Source organism: Alnus glutinosa, chromosome 12 (genome assembly GCF_958979055.1).
Source record: "Alnus glutinosa chromosome 12, dhAlnGlut1.1, whole genome shotgun sequence".
Lineage (NCBI taxonomy): Eukaryota > Viridiplantae > Streptophyta > Magnoliopsida > Fagales > Betulaceae > Alnus > Alnus glutinosa.
The window spans coordinates 5911773-5929089 of NC_084897.1; the positions used below are offsets into that span (position 1 = coordinate 5911773).

A 17317-nucleotide genomic window follows, 5' to 3' on the forward strand; every position below is an offset into this window, starting at 1 on the left:
GAAAGGAAAATGTTGGGAGTGTGAGGTGAGTGAGACAACAGAAAATGATTTACACTTTTGACGAGCGTAAACCAGTTTATGCTTGGGGGATGTTATTTTCTGTCACCCAATAACATTTTCAGTTTGATCAATATTTTCAGCCGCCCCAAACATCCGAAATTGGGAACGCCCAAACAAACGGGGCGAAAGCTGACTTTTTGAAAATGGGTCATTCGATACAACAATCACACTAGTTGAAGCATTCATCCAGACAGTCTGCCTTGTGCAATTTACAGGCATTTGTCAAAACAAATTAGTACAAACTGAAGGCTAGCTGAACATAACAGCAATGCAAGGTTGATGAAACAATTAATGATATAACAAGGATATTTGGCAGCATATGTTTATTCAGAACTTTTGCAACATGTTAGATTATCAATGCACACATTCAACCTTGACAATCTGCCTCACTCAGCCAGCACTATTTCCCACTAAACTGTGATTTTTGGTTAAATGCTCAGTATATTACGGGCTCAGTAAATAAAGCATATGGTAAATATGATTTATGTCACACCAACTGGTCATGCAGGATAGATGAAACATTAAAAAAATATTATTTATTATATATTTACCCTCAATGTTATTTAGCCTTCTAAACTAACAATTTTTTTTTTTTAAGCACCGCAAATTGACAAGTGTCATGATTTGGCCATTCAAATTACCAATTTGTTGTAGCTTGACCCCTTACGTCCGTCTTGACCGTTATATTGGATGGAAAATCAAATTTGACCAAAATAAAGGTATTTTCGAAATATTTTGGCCAAATTTGAATTTTACTCAACATAACGGCCAAGATTGACGGAAATGACTAAGTTACAACAAATTGACAGTTTAAAGGGTCAAAGCATGACACTTGTCAGTTTGTGTTGCTTTATCAAAACTAAATGTTAGTTGAGGGGACTAAATTATATTTAACCCCCAAAAAAATAATCCTTATTTTCCATTAGCATTTTATGTAAGGTCACAAAATTTCTGTTTTACACTTATAAAATCTAAATTTTGCATTAAGAGTCACACCCTTAATAATATCATCGAGAGTGACCCATGAAGGGTGTAAAAACATTGCAGCTTTAATCAAATCGGTATTTACTAGTTTTGTGACCACGTGGCCTAACAAAAACAAATGAGAAATCCTACATGTACTTAAACTTATGTAAATGGAGTCTTACTAATTGATGCAGAGCTTATTCATTGGAGATAATCAAAATAATTAATAAAAAAAAAATGATACGAGTATCAATAAATAAGCTCCACATCATCTTAATAAAATCATTTTGAAAAATGATCCTTACACTCATTTCTCACAACAGTCCCACAACAAGCTGACGTGGCTGGTAATATTTTATATTTTTTTTACAAAAAGAAATGAAAACAAAACAAAAAAATAATAAAATATTACCAGCCACGTCAGCTTGTTGTGGAGCTGTTGTGAGAAATGAGTGTAAGGATCATGAGATTTGATTCATACACAACACCATCACAACAACCACACAACAACCCCTCACATGAAGGTGGGCCCCAGTGTGTGAGGTCCACCCTCATGTGAGGGGTTGTGTGGTTGTTGTGTTGGTGTTGTAAATTTAATATTTTCCATTCAAAAAAGAGACCTAGCCTACGTGGCTTTATTCTTCTTCTTTTTTTCTTCTTCTTTTTCCTTTCTATTTCTATTTATCGGAAAACTTGTTGGAGGGTTTCGTTTCCCCTCCAACGCGTTTCCCTCTCTCTCTTCGGCCGGCCGTCCATCTTCACCGGCGTCCTCTTCACCGGCCCGCATCTCTCTCTCTCATACTGGCGCTCATATCTGGTTGTACCTCTCTCTCTCTCTCTCTCCGGCCTGCCGTCCTTCTTCACCGGCGAGTGGGATTCCCCAAAAACTCAGCATTAGGTCCTTTTGATCTGATTCTTCAACCAGATCCGACGGAACCAAGGTTAGGTTTTTCTATTTATTTATTTTCTGTTTTTTAACATAAGGCACGATTTTTTTTGTTTACATTTTCGTTGTTCTGGGTTCGATTTGGTTTTTTTACATTCAATGATCTGATTTTTTTTCTTGGTTTTGGGTTGAGGTTCAATGTAGTTTTTTATTTATTTTCTGTTGTTTTACTTTCACTGGCCTCTAGATGATGATATATGTTTTACATATTCTTTAGAACACAACAATTCATCATGTCACACTGACCTCTAGATGTTGATATATAAAAGATCAGCAACACAGTTTATTGGCTCGAACTGTTGGTAAATAATAAGCAATCCTAATATAAGGAAAGGAAATTGCAAATACAGTTTATTAAGGAAAATAAATTGTAGAATGTTTGCTTCTGGGATTAGAATAGTCCTGTAATCTGAGAACCTTGTAAGGGCAGGAAAAAAAAAATAGAAAGAGGCAGTTGATTGAATTATTCTTCGGATTTTATAGAGGAAAATCTTGTGTTTACTAGTGTAATAAGGAATCCTAATACAGTTTATTAAGGAAAATAAATTGTTTTTAAGCAGATGGCGTTTAGAGGGCGAGGGCGAGGGCGGGGATTTGGAGGCGGATTCGGTTATGGATTTGCTAAACAGGAGCCATTTGAGCTTTTTCCTGATCTCGAACTTCCTAAGATCCCAACTGTGAGCAAGGAGCAAGAAGCCCTAGTAATAGAGCAAAGAAGGCTAGAAAACTTTTGGAAAACTTCTCCCTATTTTCTTGAGGAATCCGTTTCAAAAGAGAGTATATTTTCTGACAGTTTTCACAAAAAGAGACAAAGTGATGATATAGAGAGATATTCTGACCGCAAAATGCAAAACAACAAAATAGTCCGCGATTCTCTTAGTCAATATTTAGTGCTCAGTAGATTTCCTAAGGAACTTGTTGAGGATTCTAAAGGGAAACAGCCAAGCAGAAAAAGAGCTCGATGGAATTTTGACTCGGAGCTGCAGAAGTTAGATCTTTTTGAGAAGCTTGAACAGGCTGAGGGCGAAGAGGAGGATAGGAAGGACAAGAAAGGAGGTGAAGATGGGGATGAAGATGAAGATGAAGAAGACATTAAAGAAGAATCTAGTGATACTGATGGTGATTACAAGCAGAACATAGATTTTGATGACGACGAAGATGACTATATTGATGGTGATGGCGACGGTGGCGACGATGAAGGTTTTTATTAATTTGGTTTTCTAAATGAATCTTACAAACTTTGTTTATCTAGCTTAATTTGAAATCAAGGTGATCATTTTGCAAGTTGATTTCATGATTACCAATAGGTTACAGTTAATTTTTTTTGTGGTTCTATAAACCAAATTTAAATTTGTGCTTGTTGTAAATCCTAACCCCATTCCCCCTTTTCAATTGGTTGTATAAAAAATTTGTTCTCAAACCCAATAATTGGTTGATTGCTCAAATCATTAGCTTTTAACCACAAGAAACAAGTTTTAATTCCAAAAAAATAAAATAAAAAAAAAAAGTTGCAGACAAAGGCCTAGTTTGTCTTGGTGTAAAATGTTTTTTGTTTGAAAATATTTTCGATTGAAATTTAACATGATTTCAGTTGAAAATAATTTTTGGCGTTTAACTCGTACGAAAAATCAGCAAATATTTCTTATATTTTCATTCAATAATTTTAACCTATAAATATCCACTTTTATTTACGACATAAAAATATAAACACAAAAAGAAAAAACTTAAATATTATGTTTAATTAATTAAAATATAAACAATATTGACTAACAATGATGATATATTTTCCAGTAAATAACATCCAACAATACATTTAAACTACTAACAAAAGTTTAATAGTAGTAAATATTATTATTCAAGTTCAATCCCAATAATTACAAAAAAGTTTTGGCCAAAGTACTATCATGTATGTTATTGCAATCAACTTAGTATTCTACTACATGCGTATCAACATTATGCTCCATGGCTGTTGAAGAATTTGTCCAACCAAATCTTTTTAAGTCTTAACATCCTTTGGCTGTTTGGTGTCCTTATTGTATACTCCCTATATATTTAGGGGCGCATTTATGCTTTTTTTTTTAAAGCTATTTCTTTTCTTACCTTAAAAAAAAAAAAGAAAAAAAAGAAAAAAAAAAATCGTTTGGCAAAAATTTAATCATTGCCAGCAGCTTCAGCTTTCCGAATTCCTGCAGGGACAAAGATTAGAACATGTTACATGTGTATGGCCGTATGGGTGAAAAAATTATGTAGGATAGGATAGGTTATGATAAGATTTCATGTTGTTCTATAAAAATGAAATTCCAAGGGATTCAAGCAGCAGTTAATCCTAAATCAAATTCACTGCTTAAACAAAAACTGGAGAACGACCCAAAATAGGCAGTAGAATGATTCTAATTCCAAACAGGTGTCAACTTCCCCATACGATATTGATGCCTTGTCTTACCATACTTTGAAATCTACAAATTAAACTGCTCCAACCAGCAGAAAACAATGGTCATTTAACAAGTATACTTGTAGGCAGAGGATTCATCTTCACGTTAAATCTATACTCTGTTTGTTTGACGGTAAAATATTTTCTGAAAAATATTTTCTATATTTTTCGGTGTTTGGTGCAATCGAAAATAATGGTCAACAAAAATTATTTTTAGTTTGACTGTATATAAAAATAAAATAATAAAATTTTAAGTTTTTAAATTTATAATATAATTTTAAGACGATGTGGCGAAAATGATGACGTAGCATTAACAGAAGTTACGAAAATGGACGGAAAACTCATGGAGGACCAATTTCAAATCTACGAAAAACTTAAGCTGTAAAACTTAATTTTTAGAAAGTGAGGGACTTATTTCAAATTGCGAGTTTACTCAAGGATTTATTAGACATTTACCCATCTAAATAATACCCACTTAAAATATTTGTGAAGAAAGAGGTATAAAAACTAAAGAAAAGGAGGAACCTGCTGGTAATGGCGGGTGGCCGTTGCTGCTTTCTCTTTACCGTGTGGTGTAGGTTCCGGCAATTGGAGACAGTGGACCAAAATGAACAAAGCAAAAATCTTCAAATTTGCACCGTAAAGAATTTTGGAAGGAGGTGAAGTTTAAAACGTCTTTGATTTGTCAAAAATTGATGGGAAAAAATCAGAACTAGAAGATAGAAGTCCAAAGGCGACAGTGAACTTTTTAGGGAGAGAGATGAGCGTGCTTGAACTTTCTAGGGAAGATAAGGTTTGAGAAAAAGAGGTGAGAACTCCAATTGTGACAGTGAAGGAGAAAGGGGAGGAAGAGAGAGAGAGTGTGATACAACTCTGTGCTAGAATCAGAAAGGAAAATGTTGGGAGTGTGGGGTGAGTGAGACAACAGAAAATGGTTTGCGCTTTTGAGAGCGTAAACCATTTATGCTTTGGAGATGTTATTTTCTTGGTCACCCAAAAACATTTTCGGTTTGATCAGTATTTTCAGCCGCCCCAAACTTCCGAAATTGGGAAAACGTTTTTTAGAAAATGTTTTATACCCAAACAAACGGGGCCAAAAGCTGACTTTCTGAAAATGGGTCATTCATTACAACAGTCACACTGGTTGAAGCATTCATCCAAACAGTCTGCCTTGATGCAATTTACAGGCATTTGTCAAAACAAATTACAACGTACCAAACCCTACTTTTAAGTACAAACTGAAGGCTAGCGGAACATACACAATTTTTTATCAACCAAACAGTAATAGTAGTAGAAGCACCAGAAACCCTACTATGAAGATTAGCGCACAACAATCACAGGGCACAACAACCAAAATCCAGTCTCTCCCCTCCTGCAATGCTTCGACTGTGTCACCCTAATAGCCATATCTGGGAAGTGTTGAGGCCCTTCTAATGTCAATTCATCAGCCCAGTTGAAGCTGCCAGCAGGATAATCCTGCAAGTAAGAAAATTCTTAGTGAGATATTAGTAACAGAATGTGATTAGCAACCCATCGATTATCATCTGTCTAACCCATCCAGCCGTTACTCAGTAACATGCATACTATAAATCAAATAGTACAACAGGTTATACACAGCATATATAAACATGGTTTGGACCATTGCAACAAGTCAAAATCGATTCACAACAGATGCATTAATGACAATCTGCCTGACTCAGCCAGCACAACATCTATGTGATGAACAACTCAAATGATAACTCACATATGAAACCGTATAACAGCTATGCAGTCCATGTCACAGAAAAAATGGTCCATGTCATGCAAGGTTAATGAAACAATGATATAACAAGGATCTTTGGCGGCATATGTTTATTCAGAACTTTCGCAACATGTTAGATTATCAATGCACGTATGCAACCTTGACAATCTGCCTCACTCAGCCAGCACTATTTCCCACTAAACTATGATTTTTGGTTAAATGCTCAGTATATTACAGGCTCAGTAAACAAAGCATATGGTAAATATGATTTATGTCACACCAACTGGTCATGCAGGATAGATGAAACATTAAAAAATAATGATTAATAAGTCAAAACCAAATATGAGTGAAATATTTTAAGTGTACAAAATATTTCACTCATATTTGCAGACCATATAACGGCATAGTTGAAGTCACAGTAGGTCACACAGTACGTGTACAAAATAGAACACATTTCACAGCAAGAATGACATTTGATAAGCATGACCAAATGCATATAACACTCATATTTGCTTCACTGTCAAGACTTATGCTAATTTATAAGGTTGTGACATGCAGATAAAAGCAACCAAAATATAGCTGACTGTTTCATCAAAATGGCATGTTATAAACAAAGCTAACATTGACATATCCTTCAACGAATTTAATTTGAAACACTATATGATACATAACATCTAAATAATCAAATGCACATTTGTAATGCTGTCCAAGGTAGAGTAATAGACACTTGACAGCCCCGTTGCACAATTCGTGGGGGGAGAGAACCCCATTGCACGATTTGTTCCTCTCAAGTACAAAGAAACCCTTTTCCCCTTAACTCTTAATTTGCTGCATCAGAAGAAGCATTTCAGCAGAGAGGCCAAGCAGATTGCACAATTTTAATAATAGAAAATTTGAAAGAAGATTTCAGTATATCTAGGATATCTTTCCCCCCTGCTTTTGCAGATCTCAAAATTTAATCCTGCATAAGGAGCAATTCAGCAGAGAGAGTGTGCAGGCACATATCAATTCATAAGAGAAACTTGGTAACTAGAAGTTCCCTTCATTTCAGCGGCCAAATAAATCTCAAATTGTGAATCGGACTGAGTAACTGAAAATTGCTCCACTAAGGAAAAAGAGACTCCCTCTCTCTCATCCCCCACCCCGCCCCATGACATGTAGCCCACCAAGAAGCCAAAATGTTGAAGGCATCCTATTGAAATGATGTAAATTTTGACAGCATATTTTTCATCACTTTTTGAGAGGAAAGTATCAACAATATCAAAAAAAACATTTGATAAAACTACTATTTTTTTTTTCTTCATATTTGAAAATAAAAAGAAAAAGGAAAATAATAGAACAAATATTGAATTTTTGACATCCTAACAGGATTCCCTCTGAATATGCAAAACTCCTACTCTAGCTTCAACACCAATCTATTTCTATGATTAGGTTATTTTAAAACTATATTCTCTCTCCAACTCCAATAAAAGGTAAATAAAAAAAATTGTAACCTTACAACGCTCCTTGAAGATTAAAGAAAACAATTGCTAAGGCTGTATTGCTTGGCTTGAGTCCAGACACCAACACCTATAGTTTGGTCTTGAAATCTCATAAAGCTCATCTGGGGTCATCTGCTCAAGTTCCTTGGCTCTAAAGGAATCAAAGTTGCTTGTAATGTTTTGGGAACGGAGAGCAGCAGTTGATATCTCAGTACCACCTTTCTGATGATCGAGGGCACGCATTTTCTTGTATAATCGCATTACAGACACGCAATCTTCATATGGATCATGAAAGCCTGTCTGGATATCGTACCTACAAAACCAAAACCCTGTGAGCCTAAATATCAATTAAGCATTTAAAGAGTCGGTGCTAATTTTCTGAGTAAATAATAGTACTGACTTCTATTTATAGTGCATCACAGTGGTCCCTATAGGCTACAACATTTGGAATAAATGAACAACGTAAGAGCAAACTATTTTATCTTTATTAAATTCTGCACACAAAATTGCGATCATTCACAACCAAATCAAGTATGATTGATGAAGATTGCTAGAACCATGAGCTAAAAAGTCCAAATCTGATGTGTACCACAACAAATATATTAGAGAGAGAGAGTCTTTCTTTGTCCTTTCTCGAGGTCCCTTATGATTGTCATCATAAGATGTTTTCATTCTTTCAACTTTGAACAGGAAAAGAAAGTTTAGAACAAAGTGAAACAATTCCCTAAAACTTCATAAGCATTAAGAGCACTAGCAGCAATTCCCCTAAAACCCATTTCATTCCCTCAATGTAGGAAAAACTACTAAAAAAACCTTCAAAACAGATTCCCTTGATGTTACTTAAACTAAGGGAATACCAAGGGAACCAGGAGTGCTACCCTAGATTCAGGACAGTACATTTGCTTCCCTTAACATTAGTTTAATATAAAAATCTGTTTCTCTCTCCTCTCTTTCCCCTATAATTTATTTGAAAGAATATTTAAATGGTATAGGAAAAGGTTTAGGGAAACTATTGTGAAGTTTATTCTAATAAGGAAGCAAAAAGTAGCTTGGTTCCCTAAATTTAAGGAAAATCTAAGAAAAATTGCTATTAGTGCTCTAAGAGAGTGATATTGAATGTTCCATCTAGGCAAATGAGTCAAATTTATGGTTTCCATTATATAACTAATGTAAGCAAGGACTTGTGTACAAATTTTCATGAAATTAAGTTTTATATAATCGTGCATGTTTTAAGAGAACAAGAAAGCATTACGAGCACAATTCTAATTTGAGAAGTACAAAGTAAGTGTTGTGACCAAGCTTCTTCTGATAAAAACCATTCAAAATGTAAAGTGGTTTTTCGAAAAATCCAAGGAAAAGCCAAGATCATTAATAACAAAACAACTTAAAATAAGAACTTGCCCTAGATATGTGCGGGTCAGGTACTTGAGTGAGTGGCTAACCAGATTTGTTTTCATCAATGGACGGTATTTTGCCGTATCCCTGCATTAAAAAGGTAACTGTCAAGCACAAAGGCGAGGTGGATTTCTGCACAGAATAAATTCACTCTTGATTAAAAAAAGTCATGTCAAAGTAAAAAGCATAAATGTGTTCAACTTGACCAACTCCAAAACTCAAAAGCTTGATTCAGCAATTTTTATCTTTAGGCAAAGCTTTTATGCCTAAATTGAATATATGCTATTGAAACACTAGGGGTCCGTTTGGTAAAAATTTGAGAAGAGTTTTGGGTTTTGAAAATGGTAAAAGTTGATAATTGACTTGATGAGGCCCACATTTTAAAAAAGTTGAAAATTGGTTTGGTAAAATTTTGGAAAGAGTTTTGTAAAAATTAAAAAATTGAAAAATATTTTAATAAAATACAATAAAAAAATCAAACAGATTTGCTGGCCAAGGTGGCAATAGGCCACTGCACCACTTCTTTTTTTTTTTTTTTAAAAAAAAAAAAAAACGTTGTGTTTTATATTTTTAGAAATGTTGGGGTTTTGAGAAGAGTTTTTTAGTATGTTTTGGAAATAGTGTTGGTGGTGGGGGCCACATCTGAAAATAGGTTTGGTGAATCGGTTTTGAGAAGTTTTCAGCGTTTGAAAACCCAACAGGGTATTCTAAAACTTTTGCAAACACACCCTTAGTTTCTGCAACAAAAAAAATGCCAACACTCCTTAGTTTTGGCTGACCAGAACAAAAAGAAGTCGAGCCTCTAGCCCAAATGATATTGGCCAAGAAACAATAATAACACAAACTTCACAGGTACTTTTGGCAACCTAGAAACTATTGATAATATTTAAGGAGGTAGAAGAACAATATGTATATGATTTATCAGTCTACGGTCCAAATACGCATTTAAGATGTGCTTGGAAAAAAAAAATTAAAAAAAGTGACCATTTCATACTCTTATCTAATTGAAGGAACAAATCCAGTCTTCACAACACTTCAGGTCCATATAAGTAATTCAAGTGATGATAATATTTGAATTCCTACGGCGAGCCCATGGACGAGATTTTACGAAAAAAGTTCTTTCTATATAATATATAATATTAGTTTTTTTAAAAAGGAGACTCATTAAATGTCATGAGAAACAAGAGTGCTCAATTTGAATGCACCGTAATAAATAAAGAATAATTTGTTTTTTTTTTTTACCAAAAGATAATTAAATAGTTCCATATAATGTGCTTCCTATGGTGTAGGAAATAAGCAGGTGGCTGACTCAGTTGATCAGTTGATCAGTTGCATATGCTGATCCTGGAGCAGCATATATGGCATGATTTGAGTTTCATTCAAAACTGGCAGACTACCCATGTTAGATTATTTGAAAGGAAAAATTATTCAATTTAATATTTTAAAAAGCAAACATGATATCATTAAGATCGTCTAATATATATATATATATATATATATATATATATTATTGTTAGCAACATACAGTGTTGTATGAATAGTATTTTAAATTTTTTATAAATGAATTTTTAAAAAAGTAATATAAGTAGAATGATATCGTTTTGACCATTTTATGATAATAAAAAAATATGGTGAAACCTCAGGCCCTCCCGGCTTGAGGCTTCCACTTTCATTATGTATTGATTAGATTATAGTTTTCATGAATCAAGATTTTTATACATAATAAAAAAAATTAAAAATAAAATAAAAATAAAAAAGATATCATAAATTGCACATGCATCACGTATATTTCTCAAAATGAAATTTTAAAATGTGCTTACTTCATTAACTAACTCAGGAATAAAGAAAGAGTTCTAAAACCTCAGCAGATGATCGGGATAAGTCATTCTCAAGCAATCCAAATCATGCTCCAGTGCATGCCCCACAAGAAGCCTTGCCTTTCCACCAGCCAGCCTTGCCATTCCAATGGACTCTCCATTGTACAAAATTTGCAAAATTTTTTCTTCAACTAACTTAAGTGGCAACGCATCTCTTAGATGCTCTTCTGTTAACCCAGTTATTTCAAATCTGAAAATATTAATATGAAAATGATCAGCAAACACATTCGTGATATTTCTCAAGAAATCAAAGACAATATAGAGCTTACATTTACCTGTAATTTGTGATGGGAAGTTGAGGGAGCACGTAAGTATGCAAAATCACATTCTCGTCTTCATCAATTAGGCAAACCCTAGCACAAAGGTCCAGTGATCCATCACTTCCACCACCAACCATTTCACAATCTATAGCAATTGCTTCAGGACCGCCATTTTGGTTTACAACAGTAGGGTCTGAATACACCATTTTCACTGTTCCCTTCAATAGTTCAACACAAAATTTATAAGACCAAGTTTGCGTATCTAGATACAATTGCTGCTGTGACTTCTTTTGATTGATCAATGGACAATAACATTTCCAAGTACCAGAAAATGATAAAACTGGTAGTTTTTGTATGGTGTACTTTTAAGTTCTCACTAATAAACTTACTATTGGAGTAGGTGCAGATAGGCAACACCTTTTCTTATGTTCACAGAGAGAACTGGGGCTATCAAGAACTTTCAAGCAAAGATTGCAACCTTGTTCAGAGAAAATCTTTGAACAATTTGCATTTGGCAATGGACCTAAACGATACAGGAAATTAAAAAAATAAAAATCCAAGAAGCAAATTAAGAGATGAATCAGAACGAATACACAATACTCCGAATTGGAACGCATATGAAATAATAATTCACCAGTAAGATGCTCTCTAAGTGATTCAAAAGATCTGCAGTGCTTTTGACACACCCCACATCTAGGCTCATGAACTGAGTGGTATGAGACCTTCATGTGCTCAACAAAATGCTCCTTTTTCTTATACTGCTTGTAGCATGCAGAACATATGTGCCTGCAGAAGAAAAATGTGTAAAAAATCCTTCAAGAATTTGGAACCAGCACAATATATTACATGTGCAACAGACAGAAATAACCTTAGAGCAAAAACATTCACTTGGATATATAAGATCTTAGAATTCTTTGCTAATCTGCCTACTGAATCGTATGGCAGTATGCTTGTACATACAATAACCTTTGAGTTTATCAGTTCTAGATTATCACCATATGTGATTTACATCAATAAGGCTTATGGTGATTTACATCAATAAGATTATAGAGACATGGTGTTACAACTCTACTTTTCTATTGTTATCTGATTCGATGGAAGACGATGCTTCTTGATCCAACTCTACAACTTTAGCTTTATCTTGAGTTGATGAGTAGTTTGATCTAATAGGCCCCTTCAAACTCAATGTAAGTATCCTAACGTTGAGGTTGGACTTGAGCATGATGAATCGTGCAGCAGCTAGTGGCTTTGTGAGAATGTCGGCCAGCTGATCTTTTCTTGAAATGAACCGTACCTCAAGAGCCTTTAAAGCAACCATGTCTCTTACAAAGTGATAATCAATTTCTATATGCTTTGTGTGGGCATGATGTAGTGGATTTGAGGTGAGATATGTAGCTCCCATGTTATCACAATGCAAGATGGGTGGTCATGGAGATGTAACACGAAGTTCACCAAGGAGAGTCTAAATCCACATATTAACTCGGCTGAAGCATTTGCAATGGCTTTATACTCGGATTCAGTGCTTGATCGAGATACCGTTGGTTGTTTCTTGGAACTCAGAGTATGTTTTTGCCTAGAAGAACACAATATCCTAAGGTGGAACGTCTGTCATTCGGGCAGCAAGCCCAATCGGAATCTGAGAAGGCAGTGAGCTGGAGGGAGGAGTTCCTGTAAATACAAAAAGTGTGATCAATTGTGGACTTCAAGTAGCGCAAGATGCGCTTTACAGCAGACCAGTGAGAGTCCTGTGGGTCTTGCATGAATTGTGAAACCTTGTTGACTACAAAAGTAATATCAAGGCAAGTAAGAAATAAATACTGAAGTGATCCCATTGTGTTGCGGTAGAGAGTGTGGTCAGTAATGGTAGAACCTTCAAAATAACTAAGAGTTGTAGAAGCTGACATTGGAGTAGAAATAGGCTTGGCAAGCACCATATTAGTCTTCGTTAGAATATCATGAATGTATCTTTGTTGAGATAGACGTAGGGCTCTCTGAGTGCCAAGTAGCTTCAACTCCTAAGAAGAAGTGTAGAGGTCTAAGGTCTTTGAGAGCAAAAGAGGAGTGTAGATCACGTATAAGTTGAGAGATAGCTCCTATGTTTGAACTTGCGATGATATCATCTACATATATTAACACAAAGATAATGATACCATGAGCTTTGTAAGTGAACATGGATGAATCAGCCTAGGGGCTTTTGAATTTCAGTTCGAGTAGTCAAGCACTGGGACGCGAAAACCATGCGCGTGGGGCCTGTTTTAAGCCATATAAGGCTATGTGCAATTTGCAGACTGTCGTGGGATATGTAGGGTGCTGAAAACTTGGAGGTTGGGCCATATAAACAGTGTCTTGAAGGAGACCATATAGGAATGCATTGCTTACATCAACTTGATGGATTGCCCAACCTGCAGAGACAATAATGGCTAGCACAGTTCTAATAGTTATAGGTTTAACCACTGGGCTGTAAGTTTCAACAAAGTCAATTCCAGGCGTTGATTTGTTTCATCGACGTAACCATAAAGGTTTTGTCCCTCTAAAAAGGAGACCATAAGAAACTGCCAAAGGATGTAATTATCTTGATCTAGTTTCTAGGAGATGTGATGATGCACATTCTGAATTGCTGTGGGTATTGCGGATGAGGCAAGGGTTGAGGAAACAGTGGGTGAGGTTTGGGTGGATTCTGTTTCAGGAGCAGGGGTAGCCATTGACACTAGTCTTGAGATGGGTCTGATACCATATAAGATCTTAGAATTCTTTGCTAATCTGCCTACTGAATCGTATGGCAGTATGCTTGTATATATAATAACCTTTGAGTTTATCAATTCTAGATTATCACCATATGTGATTTACATCAATAAGGCTTTAACAACAGTCTATCCTTATCCCATGATTATAGAGACATAGTGTGTTACAACTCTACTTCTCTATTGTTATCTGATTCGATGGAAGAGGATGCTTCTTGATCCAACTCTACAACTTTAGCTTTATCTTGAGTTGACGAGTAGTCTGATCTAAAAGGATACATCAAATTCCAAAGTTCGTCAAGTTGCTTTATTATTATTCTTATGCGTTCAAATTTGCTACACTATTAAAAAAATAGGGTTCAATAACATGAGAAGACGAAAGACTATAATTTGTATGTAATTCATTTTAATGTTGTACATAATGAAGTATACCAACGCGAAGGGAAAAACATGGTTCTAACAATCAGACCATTGAGAGAACTAGAAAAGTGAGAGGTTTAGGGTTCAGAGTTCCAACCAGGCGTTCTACCAAGGTCAGACCTTGACATCATAAACATTTAAAAATATTTTATTATAAACAAGAATTAGTTGTTATATTCATATCCTCAAAGTGATAAAATGAAGAGAGTAATGCTCATATTCACACCCATTTCACACCGGCTAACACGACGTATTTTAAGTGGCTTCTCATGTCAGCTACTTAAAAAAACAAATATCAGCTACTTAAGAAAACAGAAGTGTTAGTCACTTAAAATACGCTACATCAGCTGGTGTGAAATGGGTGTGAAGAGTAGCATTACTCAAATAAATAATAGAAATAGTTTTGCTTTTATGGTAAAAGCATAAGTAAAATGATTATGAAAGTTCAACTTACAGTTGTAGCATTTTCAGATTTTACGTTTTTCTGTTAATTTTGTTTCAAAGAACATGTACATATATGATTTCAAAGTACTAAAATCAGTCACCAAAAAACTAGCAAGGGGATGAAAATTTGAAATCAAGTCAATACTCCTGATATTTATAATCCCCACAATCTCAGTTTTCTTATTTATGTGCGAGAATTATTGAATCCTATATTCCGTTTAGAAATCCAATAACTTAAATTCACCTACATATAATAACACTAGTGGGGGACATTGTAATTTTGTTTACTTTTATTGTATCATATAATAGAAAATGCAATCCATAACATTAGGGAATAAATATATTAGATGTAGTGATTTAAAGAGATTCTCTACCAAGTTGCAAAACTTCTGAGTTCACAAATAGTGTTCTATCTTGGTGTACCTAAATACATAGAGCATTAAAGTACAAACGCTGGGGCTCAAGCAGCAGCAACAACGAAAACAAATCACAAATGAAATGTAGGGCTAATAAGAATGATTTCAAGAATAGCTCACTTCTATGCTCCTGAACATAGATAAAGATTCTGAAAACCACCAATTATTAGTTATAACAAAATGACTAGTTAATCATACTCTTGCTTCCGTTAACCCTTGCCCTTTTCAACTATCCAGAGAAATCTATCGCACCTCTTTCAATAAAAGGACATACTAAAGGTCATACACCAGAACATTACTGAACATTGCAGGAATGTACAAACCACAGAAAATTCTACTTCCAAAAGCAACAAAAACAAACAATGCATAATTTTAACCCCCCACCCCAACAAAAGGAAAATTAAAACTAAAATACATTTTCTTTGTTAGGCATTTTCTCAGCAAGGTAATAACCTCCAGAAGCTGTATTCCAAATTACTGAACATAGATAGATACACACCACAATTCTAAAATTGCATGAATGGACAAACCAAGGCAAATTCTGATTTTAAAGTCTTGTTCAGATCATAAAGATCGCTCGAAAACAAAGCAAGCAACTTGCTGCTTCCAAACATTCAAAACTCAAATTTCCCATTTCCTTTCGGGAATTTTGTGAGCAACCAAACACCCCCATTTTTTTTTTTTACAAAAAAAAAAAAAAAAAAAAAAAAAAAAAAAAAAAAGGCTTTAAACTGCCGTGAGACCTTTATCAAAAAAAATAAAAGAAGGGTGAGGGAAAAAAGAGAGAAATGGGACCTTGTGGTTGGGGTTTTGGGAAAGTCTGCTTCTGCCTGTGCTTCTACTTCGAAGTCCATGGAGAATCTGAAAGTGGCGGGAATTTCGCAGTGTCAAAGTAAGACAGAGTGGTAATTAAATGCTGGGGAAGAGGTGGAATACTCACAGACTCTGCCAGTCTACAGAGAGTGAGGTTAGGGTTTTAAAATCCAAAATATTACTCCAATTATACGTTTTTCTTCCTCGCAGTTGGAGTGTTCCTTTTCTGAATTCATTCCTTTTAGAGCTCCCATTGCCTTCACCTGTAGACCAGAAAGAAGAGGCGTCTCGTGGGCTGGGCTGGGGGAGTAGCCGCCTCTTCATTCTCCTTCAGATTTAATTTAATTATTTAATTAGTATTTTCATAATTCTTTTTAATTAAATTAAATATTTATACTATTTATTATTTTTTAAAAATATTTAATTTTTTAAATTGCTATATTTCTGCCAGTTGTATTTTGAATGTTAAAATTTGAGTACTTTAATTTAGAATAATATTTCATTTTTATACAACTTTTGTACAATTCTAACAACATTTTTTTAAGATTAATCATTGAATATTTATGACCCGGGATTTGATTCCTACACAACACCACCACAACAACTGCATAACAACTGTACAACACTTCCTCACATGGCAGTGGGCCCCACACACTAGGCCTCACCCCCATGTGAGAGGGTGTTGTGCAGTTGTTGTGGTGTTATTGTAAATCTATCATTTTCCATATGACCCACATGCAAGAAAACAAGGAAAATGATCAAAACACTCACAATGCACAACAATGACACAACACCAAGACACATTGGAGTGGGCCCACACATTGGGTCCCACCCCAATGTGTCTTGATGTTGTGCCATTGTTGTGCACAAAGAGTGCAAGGATCACTCCCCGGAAAACAAATCCAATTGTTGATTATAAAAGAAAGTAATTAGAGTTGTACAAAAGTTATGCAAAAAACATTACTTCTTTAATTTAAATTTTCATGATATAATTACTTAAAAATAATTACTCAAACAACTAGATAAATGTGTAGGAAGCAACGTGAAATTACAGGATCAGTAAAAAGCTAATTATCGTATAAAAGAGTTTTTCTCCTAATTAGATAATAGGAATTTCTCTATAAAGTGTCTTTTAAAGTATAAGTAAATATTATTTTTAATAAATTTCCTCCGACTTTGTTAGTGCTTTTAAAAGAACTCGCTCCTAGACATGATAGGTATTGGCGGATGGAAATTCTATCAACTCGGTTTCTATTCTTGGCCTTGTTTGGTAAGGGAGTGTGAGTTGAGAGTAGTAATAAGAAGTGGTAGATGTGATATAAAGTA

General features: G+C 34.8%; 2 protein-coding genes and 1 long non-coding RNA gene across 8 annotated transcripts; 1 reads left to right on the forward strand and 2 right to left on the reverse strand.

Annotated features, from left to right (window-relative positions):
• Nucleotides 1-1696: 1696 nt before the first annotated feature.
• On the forward strand, nt 1697-3364 carry LOC133851747 (uncharacterized). Its single transcript, XM_062288304.1, has 2 exons — nt 1697-1967; nt 2533-3364. Exon 2 carries the CDS (start codon nt 2533-2535, stop codon nt 3181-3183), a length of 651 nt encoding a protein of 216 aa, XP_062144288.1. The 5' UTR covers nt 1697-1967; the 3' UTR covers nt 3184-3364.
• Nucleotides 3365-5522: 2158 nt separating this feature from the next.
• Nucleotides 5523-16312, reverse strand: LOC133852555 (uncharacterized). Of its 6 annotated transcripts, none has more exons than XM_062289323.1 (9): nt 16185-16312; nt 15974-16039; nt 11792-11943; nt 11547-11680; nt 11173-11375; nt 10881-11087; nt 9027-9107; nt 7638-7938; nt 5523-5879 (listed from the first exon to the last, which is right to left on the reverse strand). In XM_062289323.1, exons 2-8 carry the CDS (start codon nt 16030-16032, stop codon nt 7674-7676), a joined length of 1101 nt encoding a protein of 366 aa, XP_062145307.1. In that variant the 5' UTR covers nt 16033-16039; nt 16185-16312; the 3' UTR covers nt 5523-5879; nt 7638-7673. The 6 variants fall into 6 exon arrangements, with proteins under 6 accessions (XP_062145307.1, XP_062145304.1, XP_062145308.1 ...); XM_062289320.1 differs by having other exon boundaries at nt 16119-16312; XM_062289324.1 differs by having other exon boundaries at nt 7714-7938; nt 15974-16294.
• Nucleotides 12051-13098, reverse strand: LOC133852556 (uncharacterized). Its single transcript, XR_009895958.1, has 2 exons — nt 13028-13098; nt 12051-12825 (listed from the first exon to the last, which is right to left on the reverse strand). It is a non-coding gene; the product is annotated as an uncharacterized LOC133852556 (long non-coding RNA).
• Nucleotides 16313-17317: the final 1005 nt, after the last annotated feature.

Excerpts from the sequence above, each read along its gene's own strand:
- LOC133851747 (XM_062288304.1), top strand. The coding sequence starts at position 2,533 with ATGGCGTTTAGAGGGCGAGGGCGAGGGCGGGGATTTGGAGGCGGATTC.
- LOC133852555 (XM_062289323.1), bottom strand. The coding sequence starts at position 16,032 with ATGGACTTCGAAGTAGAAGCACAGGCAGAAGCAGACTTTCCCAAAACC. Across the intron at positions 11,681-11,791 it reads ACTTAGAGAGCATCTTACTG|GTCCATTGCCAAATGCAAAT; the intron begins GTGAATTATTAT and ends TGTATCGTTTAG. Across the intron at positions 9,108-10,880 it reads TATCCCGATCATCTGCTGAG|GGATACGGCAAAATACCGTC; the intron begins GTTTTAGAACTC and ends TTTTTAATGCAG.